We start from the raw sequence: 18,522 nt of genomic DNA, 5'->3' as shown, positions 1-18,522 counted from the left end.
TCCTGGTATAAATCCCACCTGATCATGGTGGATGATCTTCTTAATTACTTGCTGGAGTCTCTTTGCTAGTATTCTATTTAAGATTTTTGCATCTATGTTCATTAGGGAGATTGGCCTGTAGTTTTCTTTCTCTGTTTTTGATCTCCCTGGCTTTGGAATCAGTACCATATTTGTGTCATAAAAGGAATTTGGTAGGACTCCTTTTTGCTTTTTAAGGAGTTTTACTAGATAACTTTTTAGGTTTATTTTCTAAATCCTACTCATTCATTTATTTTCATTCCTGTACTGATAGATACGAGTCATCAGTCCACTTATTTATAGTAATTGTTGTTAGTAAAAAAAATCAAATGAATCCAAAATCTTCCATAAAATTTTAATAAGTTAGTTACTCATGTGGCATATACTAGACCTTCTTGGTTGAGTGAGGAAATCAGAGAGGAGGAAGGTGTAAATAGAGTATAATAGAAAATCATCCCTTAATATAAAAATTTGAAAATACATTGAAACCTCATAGAATAAAATCATATTTTACTGATTGATACCCCAAATATTTTAATATTAAGTTTCCTAGAATCTTCTGAATTTCAACAACAGACTAAAACTGGTTAAAGAGTTATGTTTAAGTTATTTTATTCTTATAATATTAAGAACATTTAAGTAAAATGATATGACTAATGTACATTTCACTACTTGTAACTAGTTCTCAGCATATTTGTTAGATTTTCTAACATTTTTTTTCCAGAGAAATTACATTCCCCATTGGAAAGTATTTGTGTACCAGTGGTACTTTGGGAGGAAAGTTGCTTTTTTCTTGATTCATAAATAATATTTTCCCCTTATTTTCTTTAATTTTGTTGTATTGAAAACATAGAAGTGACACAATATCACCTCCTCACACTCCCAGAACAACTAAAAGGACTTAAAATCTGAAGAAATCAAAATATCCAAGATTGTTTTGAAATATGCTTGCATTTAAAATATGTTTTTATGTCTAGATGAACCTAGGGTATACCCTATCTAGGAACCCTATTCAATCAGCTTTACCTCTTTTTAAAATTGTATTTTTTTCCAGAGTACATGTAGACACAAAATCTTTTCCTCTCATTTTAATTGATGTTTTCTCCCTCTTTCCCCACTCCCCTCCCTGAAATGGCAGGCAATATATTATAGGATCTACATCTGCTTTGATGTAATACATGTTTCCATATCTGTTATCTTGTAAATGAAGATACACATTGCTTACATTTGGAAAAATACAAAAATTGAAGTGAAAAAAAGGTATGCTTTAATGCTATTCATACTCCATCAGTTCCTTTTATATCAGTGGAAGGTCTTTTTCATCATGCTTTCCTTTGGAGTTGTTTTTGATCCTTGTATTGCTGGTAATAGTTAAATCTTTCACAATTGATTATCATACAGAAGACAATGTACTCAGATCAGCTGATGACGATTTGAAATACTCATTATGTGTATTTCCTTGAAACACGTGAAGTGATTTGATTTATTAAAGTACTTCTCTTTTGACTATAAATGAAGTAATTAAGATGAAAAATTAATTTAAATGAGTTGATACTGCATTTCAATAGAGATGGGACTCCAGATATTCAAAAGACAACCCATTATTCTATGGGAAGAGTCAAGATCAATTAAAGGCAGCAACCCAGCCAAATTATCCTAAAGTTACCCTCCACACAACTTTAAAATCAAGTGTCTGGCCAAAATTTTATAGTGGTAAAGTCATTAAAAAGTCATAGTGAGGCAGATTAAGTCAATTTAAGCCAGAAAGAGAGGTCTGGGAAACCTTGTGGGAATCAGCCTGTTGTGCACACATGCAATATCAATACTATGAAAATACCAGCAACATAAGTAGCATCTTTGATAGATCTCAGACCAGAGATAATTAAGTGAGATCAAGAACTAGTCAGATATAAATTACAGGGGACCCTTGGCACTGAGTGTAATTGGTCCTGATGGTTAATTCTACATCCCATACAGAGTCTGAATTTATGGTTGGTTATAAGAGAGCCGGATCTCTTCTTGCTATTGCAAAACAGAGAGGAGCATTGTTGTTAGAGGAAATTAGGGACCCAGGTTATACTTCTACAGCCACAAGAAGCACTAACATTTGTGGCTATAGGGAAGCAGTGCCCCTTTCTGATTAAATGACCTCATCATAGAACAGAAGAGTAGTGACTACATCTCTCTTGTAGGAAAATATAAGTAAGGTAATGGGGTCACCAGGGATATTACAATAAACTAAGTGATTTGTGGGAACACACTCTAGGATTTATGAAAGACTGGACCAGGGTGAAGAGACCAGAGTTTTCCTGGATCTCCACAGGAATGGCAGTTGATCTTAACTATCACCCAGCTTCCACTAGACCAGAGTATAGTAACAGGCTAACAAGGTAAAAGGGATTTAACAGCTTTAATTATATTAGACTAAAAGGTGGGAAAGGATTTCTATACTAAAAATCTAAAGGATAAAACCTCAGGGCAATGGGAGGACTTATTCTACTCTTATCTAAGTGATCTAAACTAACAGGGCCCAAGGAGCTGTAAATGGAGTCTCTGGGTTTCTGCCTCAAACCTGGAACCTGCCAGACTTGAGTACAGCCAGGGCTTTTGTGGCTTTGGGATTCTCACTGCAATCCACTGATGATCTCTGTATGCCAGGAGTCAAGATGATCCCAGGTACCAGGTAGAGAGGGTTCTGCTTAAAGCACTGTCCTCCAGTTTTCAAACTTCTCCTCCTCTCTTGGCTCTGTAGATTTGTCCTTTTCTTAGATGCCACACCACACAGGATCCTAGGGGAAATCAGGAAGCAGGGTGTCCTTTGCTCTGAGGTCTCCCAGGCTGGCAACAGTTTTGCCCACCACTAATGGAGTCCACACACAGGGCACAGACAGACTCCCTCCTCCTTCATTCCAACCTGGAATTCCCAGCTCCAGCCCCTTCCTGCTAGGTACTTCCTAATCAATATATAATTAATACCTAATAACCAGCTAATCTAATCTTACTCATAACACTCTGGACCATACCACACTGAAAGCACCAAAACCTTGCAGAATCCCCCAAAGGAGCCCTGAAAGCAAGAACATTAAAAAGCCTAATGTTTAGAGAGTACCTCCCTAGGCCCCAAGGAGAGTAAATTTTAATGTAAAGTTCAAAGTAAGAAATGAACTAGAAAAATGAAAAAAAAAACTTCAACAAAAAATCTATTAAAATTTACTATGGTGTAAGGAAAAATTAAAATGCAAATCCAGAGGAAGAAAACAATGTGAAAACAAGCCATAACCAAAGCCTGAAAGGAAAAAATGACCCCCAGAGACATCAAGAAACATTAAATATTAAAAAGAATAAAAAATGGAAAATGTGAACCACCTGTTGAGAAGACAATTCATCTGGAAAATAGATTGAGGTAAGATAATTTTCTAAATGTTGATAAATTTTAAATAATTATTTTCTGACATTTTGTGATTCATGTTCCTCCTTTCTTTTCTCCCTACCTAACTTCCCCAAAAGTCAGGAAATATGCTGTGGGTTGTATATATATTAACATATATATTTTCATGTTCATCATGTTATGAAAAAAGATACATACTATAATGGGACTCTGTCTATTCTTTCTATGGTGATGGATAGCCTTTTTCATCATGAATCCTTTGGAGTTGTCTTGGATCTTTGCCTATTGATAATAATTATCATTTACAGTTGATCATTATAAACTATTATTGTTTCTGTTTAAAACTTTCTCCTGGCTCTGCTCACTTTGCATCACTTCATATAAATATTTCCAGTTTGTTTGTTTGTGAATATTTTTATCATTTCTTATGGCACAATAATATTACAGTATAGTCATATATTTTTTCAGGCATTCCCCAACTTATTGATAAGACTTCAGTTTATAGTTCTTTGCTACTATAAAAAGAGTTGCTATAGATATTTTTGTAGAAATAAGTCCTTTCCCCCTAAGTTTGATTTCTTTGAGATACAGACCTAGTAGTGGAATTGCTGGATCAAATGGTATGTACAGTTTTTATGGTCATTTTTTCATGGTTCCAAAATTTTCTCCAGAATGATTGTATTACTTCATAGATCTATCAACAATGCATTAGTGTCTCAGCTTTTCACAGACTCTCCAACATTTCTTTTCATTTTTTGTAATATCAGCCAATTTGATAGCCCTGAGATGGTTGTTTTAATTTGCATTTCTCTAATTAATAGTGATTTGTAACATTGAGGCGGGATAATTTCAGAATTATTTGGCTACCAGAAAGCTATGATCAAAGAGGGAACCTTGAAATCATATTTCAAAAATTAAGGAAATCTGCCTAAATATCTTAGGTCCAGAGGTAAAATAGAAATTAAAAGAATCCATTAAGCATCTTATGAAGAGATCCCAAAATGAAAATTCTTAGCACTATTATAGCCAAATTACACAAGTCTCACATAAATGATAAAATAATGAAATAGCTGGAACAATAGTCAGGATCACCTAAGATTGAATAAATTTCTCATCAGAAGAATAGAGGGCTTGGAATATCATATTCTAGAAGGTAAATTATCTAAGATCACTGCCAAGAATAAACTACCCAGTAAAACCAAATATAATCCTTTAGTGGGAAAATAAATATTTAATAAAATAGAGGATTTTAAGGCATTCATTATGAAAATACCAGAAATAAACAGAAATTTTACTTTCAAACAGAAAGCTCAAGATAGGCAAAAAAAAGGCAAATGTAAAAAATAAATCAAAAGAAGTTCAAAACTAAACTGCTTATACTCCTGTATGGGAAGGTAATATATGTAATTCATAATTACATCATTACTAAGAGAGCTAGAAGTATTCTACATAGACAGAGGGTATCGCTATATCAAGTATATTGGGATGATAACATAAAAATGAAAGAATGAGAATGAAAGATACACAGCGTGAAGTAGGGAGGGAGAGATAGAGAGGGGGAAATTTCTTTCACAATAAAGTGATTTATAGCCACAGAAGGGAAAATGCATATGGTCATGAGAAATGTTTGAATCTCAATCTCATTGACATTGGATCAGAAAAGGAAGAATATGTGCACATAAATATGCATACATGAACACACCCAGTTTGATCTAGCAATCTTTTTTACCCTAAAAGTTAATTGGAGGAGAAGGGGAAATGAGAAACAAGTGGGATGAGAAAAGGGAGAGAAAATTGAAAAAAGGAAGTTGTCAGAAGGAAAACCAACATTTGATGAGGGTCAAGATAAAAAAGACAGACAATGGAAATTAAAAGAAAATAGGATTTAAAAAAGTACAAAATTAATCATCATGATTATGAATGTGAATGGATTGAACTCACCTATAAAGTGAAAGCAGAGGTCAAAATAGATGAGAAACCAGAATCCAACAATATGCTGTTTATAAGGGAAAAACTTGAAACAGAAAGAAAAATAGAGCCTTGAAATAAGGAGATGGACTTTTACTTCAGCTGAAGACAAAACAGCACAGGGGTAGCAATCATTACTTCAGACAAAGTATAATAAAAAAAATAGATATAATTAAAGGAGATAACCGAGGAAACTACATTTTCATTAAAGATACCACAGATAGGAGGGTAATGGCAAAACATTTCATGCCAAGTTTCTCTGATAAAGGCCTATTTTTTTAAAGCATAAAGGGAAATGAATCAAATTTATAAAAATAAAAGTCATTCTCTAATTGATAAAATGTTTTAATACAATCAATTTATTTGTAATCCTGAAAAATGCTCTAGATCAGTGATGGGCAAACTATGGCCCACGGGCCAGATGTGGCCCACTGAAATGTTCTATCCCACCTTCAACATCATTCCTAATCTGATGAATACAATGAGTAGGATACAATATAATGAAACTGCAAAAGGGCTGCCTTAGAAACACACTGACAGATGAGCATTTCCTTTCCTTTGGCCCCATCTTTAAAAAGTTTGCCCATCACTGCTCTAGATTCCTATTGATTGGAAAAATGAAAATTAAAATAGCATTGAGGTGCTACCTCACATTTATCAGAAATGACAATGCTGGAAAGGCTGAGAGACAACAGGAACACTGATTGTTCGTGGTGTGGTGAACTGGTTCTGTCATTCTAGAAAAGCAATTTGGAGCAATGTGTAAAGAGCTATAAACTGTGGATAACCTTTGACCCAGCAATTCCACTAGGCCTGTACCTCCAAAGAGATCAAAAGAAAAGGAAAAAATATCTTTATGCATAAAAATATTTCTGGCAACTCTTTTTGTGATAGGAACATATTAGAAATTAAAGAGATGCCCATCAACTGGGGAATGGCAATCAAGTTGTGACATTTCACTGTGATGGAGTACAGTTGTTCCATAAGAATTATTGAGGTTGCATAGTTTAATAAAACAAACCTAGGAAGACTTAAAAGAACTGATGCAAAATGAAGTGATAAGCACCAGGATATCATTGTACCCAGTAACAGCAATATTTAGTTATCAAACATAAGAGACTTAGCTATTCTGATCAAAATAACAATCCAAGAAAATTCCAAAGAAATCATTTGAAATATGCCCTATGCTTTCTGAAGAAAAATACAATGAGTCTTGAGTACAAGTTGAAATATAGATTTTTTTCAATTTATTTGTGCTTTTATGGGGTGTAATGTGATTAATATGGAAATATTTTATGTGATTTCACAAATATAACATATCATATTTCTTGCCTTACTGACTGTAGAGGAGAAGTTAGAGGAGAAAAAATAATTTGGAACCATGCTTTAATGCTAAAAATAAATTAAGTTTTAATAAATGCTAAAATAAATGATATTTAAATAAATAAAATTAAAACATTGTCAGAAGTTCTTGCCACATATAATAAATTTAAAAAATAATATTTGATATTTTCCTTTATTTTGAAAATATCCTCCTTACCAATGAAACAGACAAAAGTAAAGACTTAATTATTTATAAATATGATTCTATTGGATTAATTCTCTTTTTATTTAGAAGGTTTTCTATGTTAACAATTAAAATAAAGAACTAATTTGCTATGAACAAATATAAGACAGTTGATCTTGTTTAATCTGAATAAGAATGGCTAATAGTCATATTTTATGTTGATACACTGTGGTAAGTCATTGAACCTGCAAATCTTATTATCATTCAGATAAATACATTTTCTAATGTAGCTGATCTTAAAACAAAACAACAAATGGATTAATTTATTTGTAAGGTTCACTACAAATTTTAAATTCTAAAATTTAAATATTTTCTGCTAATGGGTATTAATTAACAATTGAACTTAAGTAAAAATAAACTTTCAACTTATAACATGAAGAAAATGGATAGTAGTAAACAAAACAAAACAGAATGACTCTGAAAAACCATCATTTTATTTATGACTTGCTCAAGGTAGTATATAGTATATTATATACAAACTCCATGATAGAAGTTCATGCATCATTCTGTATTCCATTTTCTTTGTTCATAACTGTGCCTATTTTTTATTATTTAGATTTATAATAAAATTATTTTAAAAGAAAATTCAATAAAGTTTGATTAAAATTTTAAAAAGTTATGATTCCATGTTAAGAAGACTTAAAAGAATTTTAGAATATAAAAATGAAATCCTACCAATGGAATCATCTTTGTTTATAGTGGGAAAGAATGAAAAAATACTTTTTAACCGTTTAGGAAAATGATTGGCTATTATTTTTAAAAATTTACATAAAAGGAAAATATGTGGCTATAAGCAAGGAAACTAAGAAATATTAATCAAATGAGTATTAGAGAGTACTAAGAAAGAAGAGTGCCACAAAACCAAGGAAGAAGAGAATGTTCATAAGACCGGGTAAGATTGTCAAATGTTATGGAGAAGTCAAGAACAATAAACATTACAAAACATCCATTTTATTTGCCAATTAAGGAATCGACAATAACTTTGATTACAGCAGTTTTTTATGAGTGTTATGATTTAGAAGATGGTGAGAGGACAAAAATTGAAGAATAAATCATGAATAGTGTTTTAAAGGAGTTTAGCTAAGATTATGATTACAAATATTTTATTATTCTTCAGGCAATGCATTACATAAGAATATCAAGAGAAAATTAAAGTTGTGTAAGTTAAAAGACTGACTAGTGTGCTAATGTCAAAACTTAATGACAAGAATTCATTTAAATAAGTTAATGATTATGAATTGCATTGTTTATTACATTATATTTTTAACACAGTATATAATACATTTTTCTGTAAGGGACATTACAGGTCCAGTAACCACAACTACTCAAACAATATGGACAAAATCAGATCAATAATATGGTAAAATGTTAAAAAATGATTCACATTTAATAAAAAGAGGACTCATAAGCCCTTCCCCTTAAGGAAGATATTGATAGTTTAACACCCATGATAGAGGAGGAAGAGTCCTTATGTTTTCAGAACAAAAGTCAAAACAGATGAAAATTTAATTGAAATACTTTTGTAATGAAGTGAACTAACTTTTCAATACAATAATAAAATATTATATCTATCCATCTTTTTTTTTACATTAAGTAGAAGTGGATTTTTCATTTGCCAGAGCCAATGAAGCATTTATGGTTCAAGAGTGTAAGGAAAAGAGATTTCAGGGGCTATATCTACAGGAACTAGACCAACCATTGTCCAAAAGAGAGGGGGGGAAGAAAAGAGAGAGAGAGAGAGAGAGAGAGAGAGAGAGAGAGAGAGAGAGAGAGAAAGAAATGCTTGGCATGAATATATGAATACAAAAAATAGTGAAGTGGTGTAAAATGGTATTAATACATGGTGCTGTCATTAAAAGCTGAGAAATAATATCTTTAAGAAGCCTAGACTTATTTATTAATCTATAGAGATGATATAATAAAGTGCTAAGAATGATATCATATCAATATATCAACAACATTTAGCATCAGATATCTCGAAAGACAAATGGAGGAGGCAAAAGCTCATTACACTAAAGTTCAATGTCTTATAGAAATTAACAAATGGAAAATCTCAGGGCTACTAATATAAATGGCCTTTAAAATTCAACAAGATAACAATAAAAAGAAAAAAATTATAATTTTAACAAGATTATCATTACAGCAGAAGAGGTATCCACAACCACCTGAAATTGACATTGACCAATGAAAAATTAAGTGCATAATTTTAATAGATATTATCATTTACAATGTTCATTATCTCCAAATAATGTTGGAAGAAAAATTTTCTAAATATAGACCTAGGAAAAGAAATTAACACTATATAGGAACAGGATAAGGTATATGTCATCACTGTCATCATCTTGTATGCTACTGGCATTATGTGAAACATGCTTTCTGTGAGTTTGGAGATAGTAAACTTCCATCTTAATACTCTTTATTCAATTAGTAAAAAAGTAAAAAAAATAAGTAATTTTATATATCCATGTAATAGTTTATAGAACATCAAAAAGATTTAATGACAAAATAGTTATTTTCAGGCATTTTTTTATCTATACTCCACCAAAATTTTAAAAAATAATTAAAAAGTGAAAGTAATGAGTGATTCATAACAACACCAATACTAGTTTTGTAAACAAGTCATTAACTTCCTCTGAACCTGTCTCCTCATTTATAAATAGGACATAATTATCTATATTGAATACTTCATGGGGTTCTTCTGAAGATCAAAGAAGATTAAGTATGTGTAGGATTTGGCAAGCTTTAAAGTGCTATGGAAATGCCTTTGTTTGCCTACCACAATGCAAGATATAAAAAAGCAGAAAATATTAAGTGATAGAATATCCCTTAATTTTCAATATGTACATCAATACATACATGTATTTAAATGAGTAAAAAGACTGGTTGTATATACATGTACATACATACATGTATGCAAATAATTACTCATGTGTCCACATGGAATGTATAATTGAATAAACAAAGAACTTAAGGAGAGTCATTGAAAGATTTTGCTGGAATTGTGCTCACTTCAGAGAGACGGATTCCTACCTTGAGTGGAACAGGAAGAGACTAACTATTCTGTCCTCCAAGAGAAAGTATTACTAGACTCGAATTATATCTGTCTTCCTCTCTAAATATTTCTTATCTAGTGGCATGAATTTTAGGATCAAAGAGCCACTTTCATATGTACGTATATATTGATACGCATATCTATATATCTTTGCCTATAGAAAATGTAGGTAATAGTACATAAATGTGTACACACATATCACCATATCATTTAATACTATACACATACATATATGAGGAATTATAAATGGATATACATGGTTTATAATTGGCATATGTCTTTTTTTACTATATTTTAGATATATGAGAACACATGAATAGCTATGGAATCAAGTGAACTGTCCCAGATGAAGACAAAAAAGGCTAATTTTTATTTTGTAGTCTGTAGCATTGAGGATATCATATATTATAAATTGGACATTAAAAATATTTATTGTATGTACCCTTTATGTTCCTTTACTGCAAGTGGATTGAGTAGACCTTTATTGAGAGCTTTTCAATTTCGAACCTTTTCTCCTCACTGTTTCGAAGAAGTACATTTATTTCCAGACATTTTACCTTAACTTAAGATAATTGAATAATTAATGTCATTGTATTCATGTCTATTCTTTATTCATTAAATCCATCCAGGAATATTTCATTAAGTTACTAAACAAAGTGTTATGGAAATATAATATATTTAATTTATAAGTACATAAATTATAGAAAACAGAAATTAATATATCTAAATAAAATATTTTATGCCCTTTAAATCTGTATCTTGCCTGAATAAAGAAATTTAAAGCTATTTTATTACTTCCCTTCATGTAATAATAATCATCTATCTTTCTTGTGACATATGGAATTATTACTGCTTATAAAAACATGACTAAGAACTCTTTCTATGAATAGTGCATTTTCTGAATTATCTGGCTATATTTTTTCTATCTGTGTCATAAAGACATACAGCTTTTTTCTTTGCAACTACAATTCCTAAAATTTTGGTTCTGTTTTCTATTGATGTTCACTGAAACTAGACTCTAAGTACTATTCACATTAAGATAAAGTTATTATTTTCTGCCAAAATGTAATCTACAGACAGTTAATGATTATCTACTATGTTTTATTGTGATAGAAAAAATAATATTCTACTTTCTTTCAAACAGGTATGTTATATTGAAGATAAATCCATGTGCACATACTCTTGCCATCTGACATTATGTTGTTAAAAAAATGTTGTTCACTTCAACAAAGGTTTTCACCTGTTATGTGAAATTTGCTAGTTCCTACATATGCGAGATATTAGATGCTAGCATTGTTATTCAACCATTTTTCAGTAAAGTCCAACTTTTCATGACCTTAATTGGGATTTTATTGGACAAAGATAATGGATGGTTTGCCATTTCCTTCTCTAGTTCACTTTTTTTTGGGGGGAGGAGTCATATTTATCAAATAAATGATGTAATACAATCTGGAATTACAAAATTCCAAATAAATAAATTTCACTTTTTGAACATCTATTGTTATTTTTTAAATACTATATAACTCAAAGTTGATCTGATCATCATTTCATCACCCTTTCACAAAAGATTTCTACCATGGTATATAAACTGTTCAGTCATAGATTTTTTTTCCATTCATTTCCCCCCTTTAGTGTGGATATAAAGTTTAGCCTATTGGTTCCCTTTTTGCACTATCTGGGAAAATCAGCTTGTGATGGTAAGAGTAGTATCAATGAATTGGTCCACATAACTGGCAAGGCAATTTTCAGTTTGAGAATCTAGACGGCTTCCTGGTTTTTCCACACATTTATCCCAGCATAAATCTATGAAGTGGTGTACCTGTGCAGTGAACTGCGCCTTCTGCTGTTCTACTGCCACCAAAGGCTGCAATTCGGCCTCATCGGCTTCGGCCAATTCCACCATGTCCACTTGTCTTGTGGGCATCTGACTTCTTTACCAACCAGCGATCTCTAGTTCACTTTTTAGTTCAGGAACTCATTCAAACAAAGTTAAGGGTCTCATTCAGGATCACATAGCTTCTAAGGGTCTGAGGTCAGATTTGAACTGAGGAAGATGAGTCTTCTTGACTTTAGATACAACACTCTATCCATTGTGTCACCTAGCTGCCTGACTATATGATGAGATAAATTTGACGAACTGCAATTTAATAAAGGAAAATGTGAAGCCTATACTGAGTATTTTTTTAAATGACTCAATGATAGAGAAAGACTGGTTTGAAGATTGTGTAAACATTTCAGTGGGTTTTGGTAGACAAGGTCAATATTCTTAAATAATGTGACAGTGTAACCAAATGGTATTACATAATATTAGGCTGCACCAAGAGAGGTATGATATTCAGAGGGGGAAGAAATAGAGGCTTACTCTATTTTGCCTTGGCCAGAGTACATCTGGAGAAATAATAGCTGACATTTATATTGTCCTTTCAAGTTTGCAAAGTGTTTTACATATTGCCTTGATTTGATCATTACAGTGAACCTAGGATATAGATATTTATTCTGATTTTAAAGATGGGCTAGCAGACAGGTTAAGTAATGTATCCTTTGTCTCACAATTAATAAATGTCAGAGGTAGGATTTGAATTCTTGCTTCTTTGGTTTATTTATACGCAGTTTTCTTTCTACTTCTACTTCTCCAGTATTTTATTAAATTAAAATATCCAAATTTTAGGGAGGATAAAGACAGATAAGGGTATCTAGAAGAGGGTAAATAGGATAACTAAGAGGGCTTAAAACCATTCCATTTGCCTCTCAGTAGACAAACCGAAGATGTTTAGCTTATAGAAGAGAAGTCAGGAAGTGGGACCTGACTAACATCTTCAAAATTTTGAAAATATATTGTTCTGGGGTAGACCTGACTCATGATGGTCCTTTATTGGCTTAAATCTGATAATAGAACAAACTTGGGAATGGAATGAGACACTTACAGGTCATTCCCTAATTGATGAAAGGAATTGACATGGCCCTGCCAGGGGAAGGGTAGGTATGCAACAGGGATGTGTAATGTGAACCCCGTTTGATTCACCAGCATCCTGGCTCTAACACATGGCTGTTGGAACACAATGGGCAACTCTGAGGCAGAACTTTGGTCAGCTCCATCCATAGCAGGAAATTTTCACTGGCGACTCCCTAAAATGATGGCATCACAGGTTGAGTCTGATGACAACAGTTAGTTATTATTAGATTCTCTTCCTACTTTGTTTCTTGGTAGGTCATTTAAACCGAAATTCATTGCAGACAGATAGTGCTGAGTAAGATACTAGCAATGTAACCTTTTCTGTCTCTCAAATATAAACATTTCAGCACAAGATCCATACTTAAAAACAGGCAGTTCCATAAGTCAGTTGTGCAGCTAAAAGAATCATTAATCTTTAAATATGGGGTTTTTTTTATTCTGTATTCTGCTGGGGATTATATAGTGCTTTTCATGTACTATACCTCAGAGTGCTTTGCTAAGCAGTGAATTATATTGGAGATGTGCAGTGAATAACAAACTTGCATAACTGCAGAAAATGTTGGTGCATTAAGAGCTATTTGTTAAATATGAAGTCTGTCACCTGTGTTTGATGTTTGACACACAGGCATCAGTAAACTGGAAAATGTTGTTTATTTTCTCAGGAAACAAGAGTAGGACAGAGCAAGAGGATTACTATTTACATCATCTTTAAATGGAAATCCTCTCGTGATTTGAATGACCAAAGCAGTTAGTAGTAGGCTGTGAGGAAGTCTAAAACACCTAGAAATAAGTTCATCTAATAAAGGTGTATCAGTGCCTATGGCAAATGGCAGGCAGTATACACCTGCTTATCTTTGGATTACCACAATTTGTTTTGACCACACTGAATATTGTGTGCAATGTAAACACTGTTTTGATTCACCTATAACCCGTCTCTAACACTTAGTTACTGGAACACATTAGGCAACTCAGAGGCAGGAGAACTTTGTTGAGCTACATTTGTTGTACAAGATCTTCACTGGGAATTCCCCAAAATGATGGTATCACAGTTCTACTCTGATAAGAAAAACAATAGCACAATGTGACTGCTGTTAGCTTTTTTGGCAACTACCATACAGGCTAGGTATATCTGGGATAAAGAGCTTTTGAAACAGACATTTTTTTATTGGAATATTTGTCTAACTTTTATTTCCCTATCCTTTACTTCTGACTTTGGTTTTCTATTTTTTTAATTAATTAGTTAATTAATTATAAATATTTTTTACTTGATTGATGTCCTTTCCTCTTCCTCTTCCCTCCCCCCCATCCCGGAGATGGCGAGCAATTCTAATGGTTTTTTTTAAACCCTTAGCTTCTGTGTATTGGCTCCTAGGCAGAAGAGTGGTAAGGGTAGGCAATGGGGTTCAAGTGACTTGCCCAGGGTCACACAGCTGGGAAGTGTCTGAGGCCAGATTTGAACCTAGGACCTCCCGGATCTAGGCCTGACTCTCAATCCACTGAGGTACCCAGATGCCCCCTCTACTGGGTTTTAAATATATCATTGATCAAAATCTATTTCCATATTATTAACATTTGCAATAGAGTGATCATTCTGAGCAGTGATTCCCAAAGTGGGCGCCACAGCCCCCTGATGGGTCCTGCAGCGACCCAGGGGAGCAGTGATGGCCACAGGTGCATTTGGGCATGGTGAATAACCATAAGGGGGCAGTGATAGTATGTGGCAGGGGGCGCTAAGTAATTTTTTTTCTGGAAAGGAGATGGTAGGCCAAAAAAGTTTGGGAACCACTGATTTAGAGTCTGTATCCCCAATCATGTCCCCATTGAACCATGTGATCAATAACATGTTTTCCTTCTGCATTTCTACTCACACAGTTCTTTCTCTGGACAGTGTTCTTTCTCCCAAGTTCTTCTGAATTGTCCTGGATCATTACATTGCTGCTAGTAGAAAAGTCTATTATATTCTATTGTGCCACAGTGTATCAGTCTCTGTGTACATTGTTCTCCTGGTTCTACTCCTTTCAATCTCATCACTTCCTGGAAGTCTTTCCATTTCACATGGAATTCCTCCAGTTCTTTATTCCTTTCAGCACAATAGTATTCCATCACCAACAGATACCACAATTTGTTCAACCATTCCACAATTGAGAGACATTTTCCAATTTTTTGCCACTATAAAGAGCGCAGCTATGAATATTTTTGTACAAGTCTTTTCCCTTATTATCTCTTTGAGGTAGATACCTAACAGTGGTATGGCTGGGTCAAAGGGCAGACAGTCTTTTAAAGTCCTTTAGGCATAGTTCCAAATTGCCTTCTGGAATGGTTGGATCAATTAAATTCACAACTCTACCAGAAGTGTATTAGTGTCCCAATTTTGCTACATCCCCTCCAATATCTATTATTTTCCTTTACCATCATATTGACTAATCTGTTAAATGTGAGGAAGTACCTCAGAGTTGAAACAAACATTCTTGAGTACAGAAGAAGTTCATAAATCATAGTTTTAGAACTAAAATGATCTTACGGCTTAGTTAATCCCACCCTCTTCTTTACAAGTTAGGAATTGTAACTCAGAGAGGTTAAACATTTTGCCCAGAATCACACAGCTAGTAAGGCTAAAGAGATATTTGAATCAAGTCTTCCTGACTAACATTCTATGATTGCACTATGCTACCTTTCAGAGTTTTCTACATTGCCCCTTATATAGGAATGGTTTTCTTCTCTTTTGAATTAAAATGTGCCATTGCCCATATTAGGATATTTCTCCCTACTTCTAATTACACTTGTTAAAGTCCTCTCACTCTTTCAAGTCCTAACTCAAAAGTCATGTCCATGTGAAACTGTTTTTATCTCCGTAGATGATAGAGATCTTCCACCTCCCACCTCCAGAAAAGGAGACATTTTGTAGTCATTTTATACCATTCATTCTCTTCTGATTTGCACCAATTGTCAGTAGGCTTGTGTGAATAACATAGCATATATTTGTATTGGTAGAAAAAAGTAATAGTAGATTCAGAATGAGTTTCAGAGTCAGTAAAATTTAGGTTCAATGTCTGCCTCTGACACATGCAAGTTGCTGATTTTGGGATGCTACTTATTTTCTTAACACTTGCAGACAATTTTCCAAAGCTGTGCATTGCAGAAGCATAGGAAAAGAGAGTTGCTTTTTGGGAAAGTCTTACATCAATAAAATCACAGGCCTGGTAATAAAATTTAAGTCACATCCTCACCAATGGATTATTATCTCCATGAGGTAGAAAACTATGATTGTTTATCTTTTTGTCTCTATCAGCCCCTAGAACAATGCCATATACTCTAAATGCTTAACAAGTGACAATTAGTTGTTAAACTTTATGTATTTTTTATATATTCAAAAAGGGGAATTGATCTTGAAAACTAAAGTGAAAATATTTTATCAATTGTATATGAAGAAATGAGAAAGCACTTAATGTATACTTAGTTGATTAAATATGATAAATACTCCAAAACAATATAGTAATACATCTTTCATGTTTCGTACTAGGATATTTGCCATCATCTTGCCCTCTTCTATTCTATTTAGATGACTAAAGATTTTTCTCTATACAACTTTTGAAAAGCACAATTTTCTCTTATTTCATGGAAAATTCATTGCCAGGTTTCTTGGAAAGCAATGAAATTTGTAGAGTGCTTTAAAGGAAACCAATTTTATCAACAGGAGCAAATCATAGATTGCTCTACTGTTCCTAGAATCCCATCTCAATTCCCATCCTAAAATTTAGAGTCTCTTCAAAATCAAATAATTGTAAAACTCTTGGTGAGTTAGAGAATCATTTTATAGTCTTGGTTTTTGATCATGTTTGTACTTATTTCCTTTATTTTTTCCTTTATTTTAAAACCCTTATCGTCTTACCAATCTGTGTGTTGGTTCAAAGACAGAAAAGTAGTATGGGCTAGGCAATGGGAGTTAATTGGTCTTCTCAAGAATACACAACTTATGAAGTATCCAAGGCCAGGTTTGAACCCCAGATCATCTATAGGCCTGGCTCTCAATTTGCTTAGCCACCTAGCTACCTCCTATTAATTATTCATTAAATGGAGTTTTATTTGTTAATGGGCAGCTAATGGTGCAATGAATAGAGTGCTAGCTATTAAGTTAGGAAGACTCATTTTCATGACTTCAAATTTGACCTCAGAAACATCCTAGCTGTATGATTGTCATTTAACCCTGTTGCCTTAGTTCTTTATTTCTAAAATAAGCTGGAGAAGGAAAGTGTAAACCACTTCAGTATCTTTGGCAAGAAAATCCTAAATGATCTCACATAGCATTGGACAGGACTGAAATAACTGAACAACACATATTTGTTGACTTTATAATTGATAGTAATGAATCACATAAGTAATAGGATTTACAAAACATATGAATCACATAATGAATCACATAAGTAATAGGATTTACAGATACTTTTTTCCTTTTGATCTTACCATAACCTATGCGTTATTAGGGCAAGTAATATTATGAAAAAATGTAACTTGCAGAAATAAATGGATTTACTTAAGGACACATAGTCAGTACTTAGAAGAGCTGATCTTCAAATTCACTTTTTTTTAAATTTCAAACATGCCTTTTTCCCTCCAATATCTTGTCACTATATTTTTGAAAATGAATTCATACACAGGATTATATTTGGCCTTTCCCCCCCAGATACATTTTATTATTATTTTTCTATGAAACAGAAAATAGCTCTATGAAATAATTTTGGGGTAGATTGATTGTTATGTTATGAAATAGATCAATTAATTTAAGTATAATTGTTATTTTTATTATTTTGGTATTGGCACTGTCAAATTCTTTATCAGTTTTTCAAGTTGTTTATATCTGACTTGATTTTTGTGAAAAGTATTTTGTAATTGTGATCATTTTGATGTTTGTCTTGGTGTATATACATACTCCCAGGTATTCTATATTGTTTACAGTTATTTTAAATTGTATTTCTCTTTTTATCTCTTACTGTTACTCTTTATTGCTTACAATTACTTATGATTTATGAGTTTATTTTATATCCTGCAACTTTAAATTTGTCAATTTTTTTCAATTAATTTTTGGTTGATTCTCTAGGTTTCTCTAAATTGGCCATCATATCATCTACAAAGAGTGATAACTTTATTTTCTCATTGTCTATTATAATTTCTTCAATTTCTTCTTCTTCTCATCTTGCTATAGCTAGCATTTCCATTTGAATACTCAATAGGAGTGGTGATAATGGACATTCTTATTAAACTCCTGATCTTATAAGGAAAAGTTCTAGTTTATCCTCATTACAGATCATTCTTCCTAATGGTTTTAGATAGTAAATATTTATCATTCTGAGAAAAGTTCCATTATTACAATGCTCTCAAGTGTTTTTAATAGGAATGTTTTAATGGGTGTTGTATTTTGTCAAAAGCTTTCTTTGCATCTTTTGAGATAATCATACATTTCTGTTGGCTTTGTTATTGATATGGCTAATTATGTTGATAGTTTTCCTAATATTGAACCATTCCAGCATTCCTGGTATAAAAACCACCTGGTAATAGCATAGAATTATTAGGATATGTTG

The 18,522-nt window shown here is 32.7% G+C and overlaps 2 protein-coding genes across 3 annotated transcripts in view; one reads left to right on the top strand and one right to left on the bottom strand.

The window, feature by feature from the left end:
* Nucleotides 1–18,522, top strand: part of MAGI2 (membrane associated guanylate kinase, WW and PDZ domain containing 2) — a 1,708,818-nt gene that overhangs the window by 366,467 nt on the left and 1,323,829 nt on the right. The window lies entirely within an intron of this gene.
* LOC123249616 (mitochondrial import inner membrane translocase subunit Tim8 B-like) lies at nt 11,678–11,896 on the bottom strand. The gene has a single exon (XM_044678724.1). The coding sequence runs from the start codon at nt 11,894–11,896 to the stop codon at nt 11,678–11,680; it is 219 nt and encodes a 72-aa protein (XP_044534659.1).

The sequence above is a fragment of the Gracilinanus agilis genome, chromosome 5 (genome assembly GCF_016433145.1).
Source record: "Gracilinanus agilis isolate LMUSP501 chromosome 5, AgileGrace, whole genome shotgun sequence".
NCBI lineage: Eukaryota > Metazoa > Chordata > Mammalia > Didelphimorphia > Didelphidae > Gracilinanus > Gracilinanus agilis.
The sequence above is the reverse complement of the archived record's forward strand: the minus strand, read 5'-3'. Positions and strand labels throughout refer to the sequence as shown.

What these genes read in the sequence shown, in the direction of transcription:
- LOC123249616 (XM_044678724.1), bottom strand. Translation starts at nt 11,896, where the DNA reads ATGGTGGAATTGGCCGAAGCCGATGAGGCCGAATTGCAGCCTTTGGTG.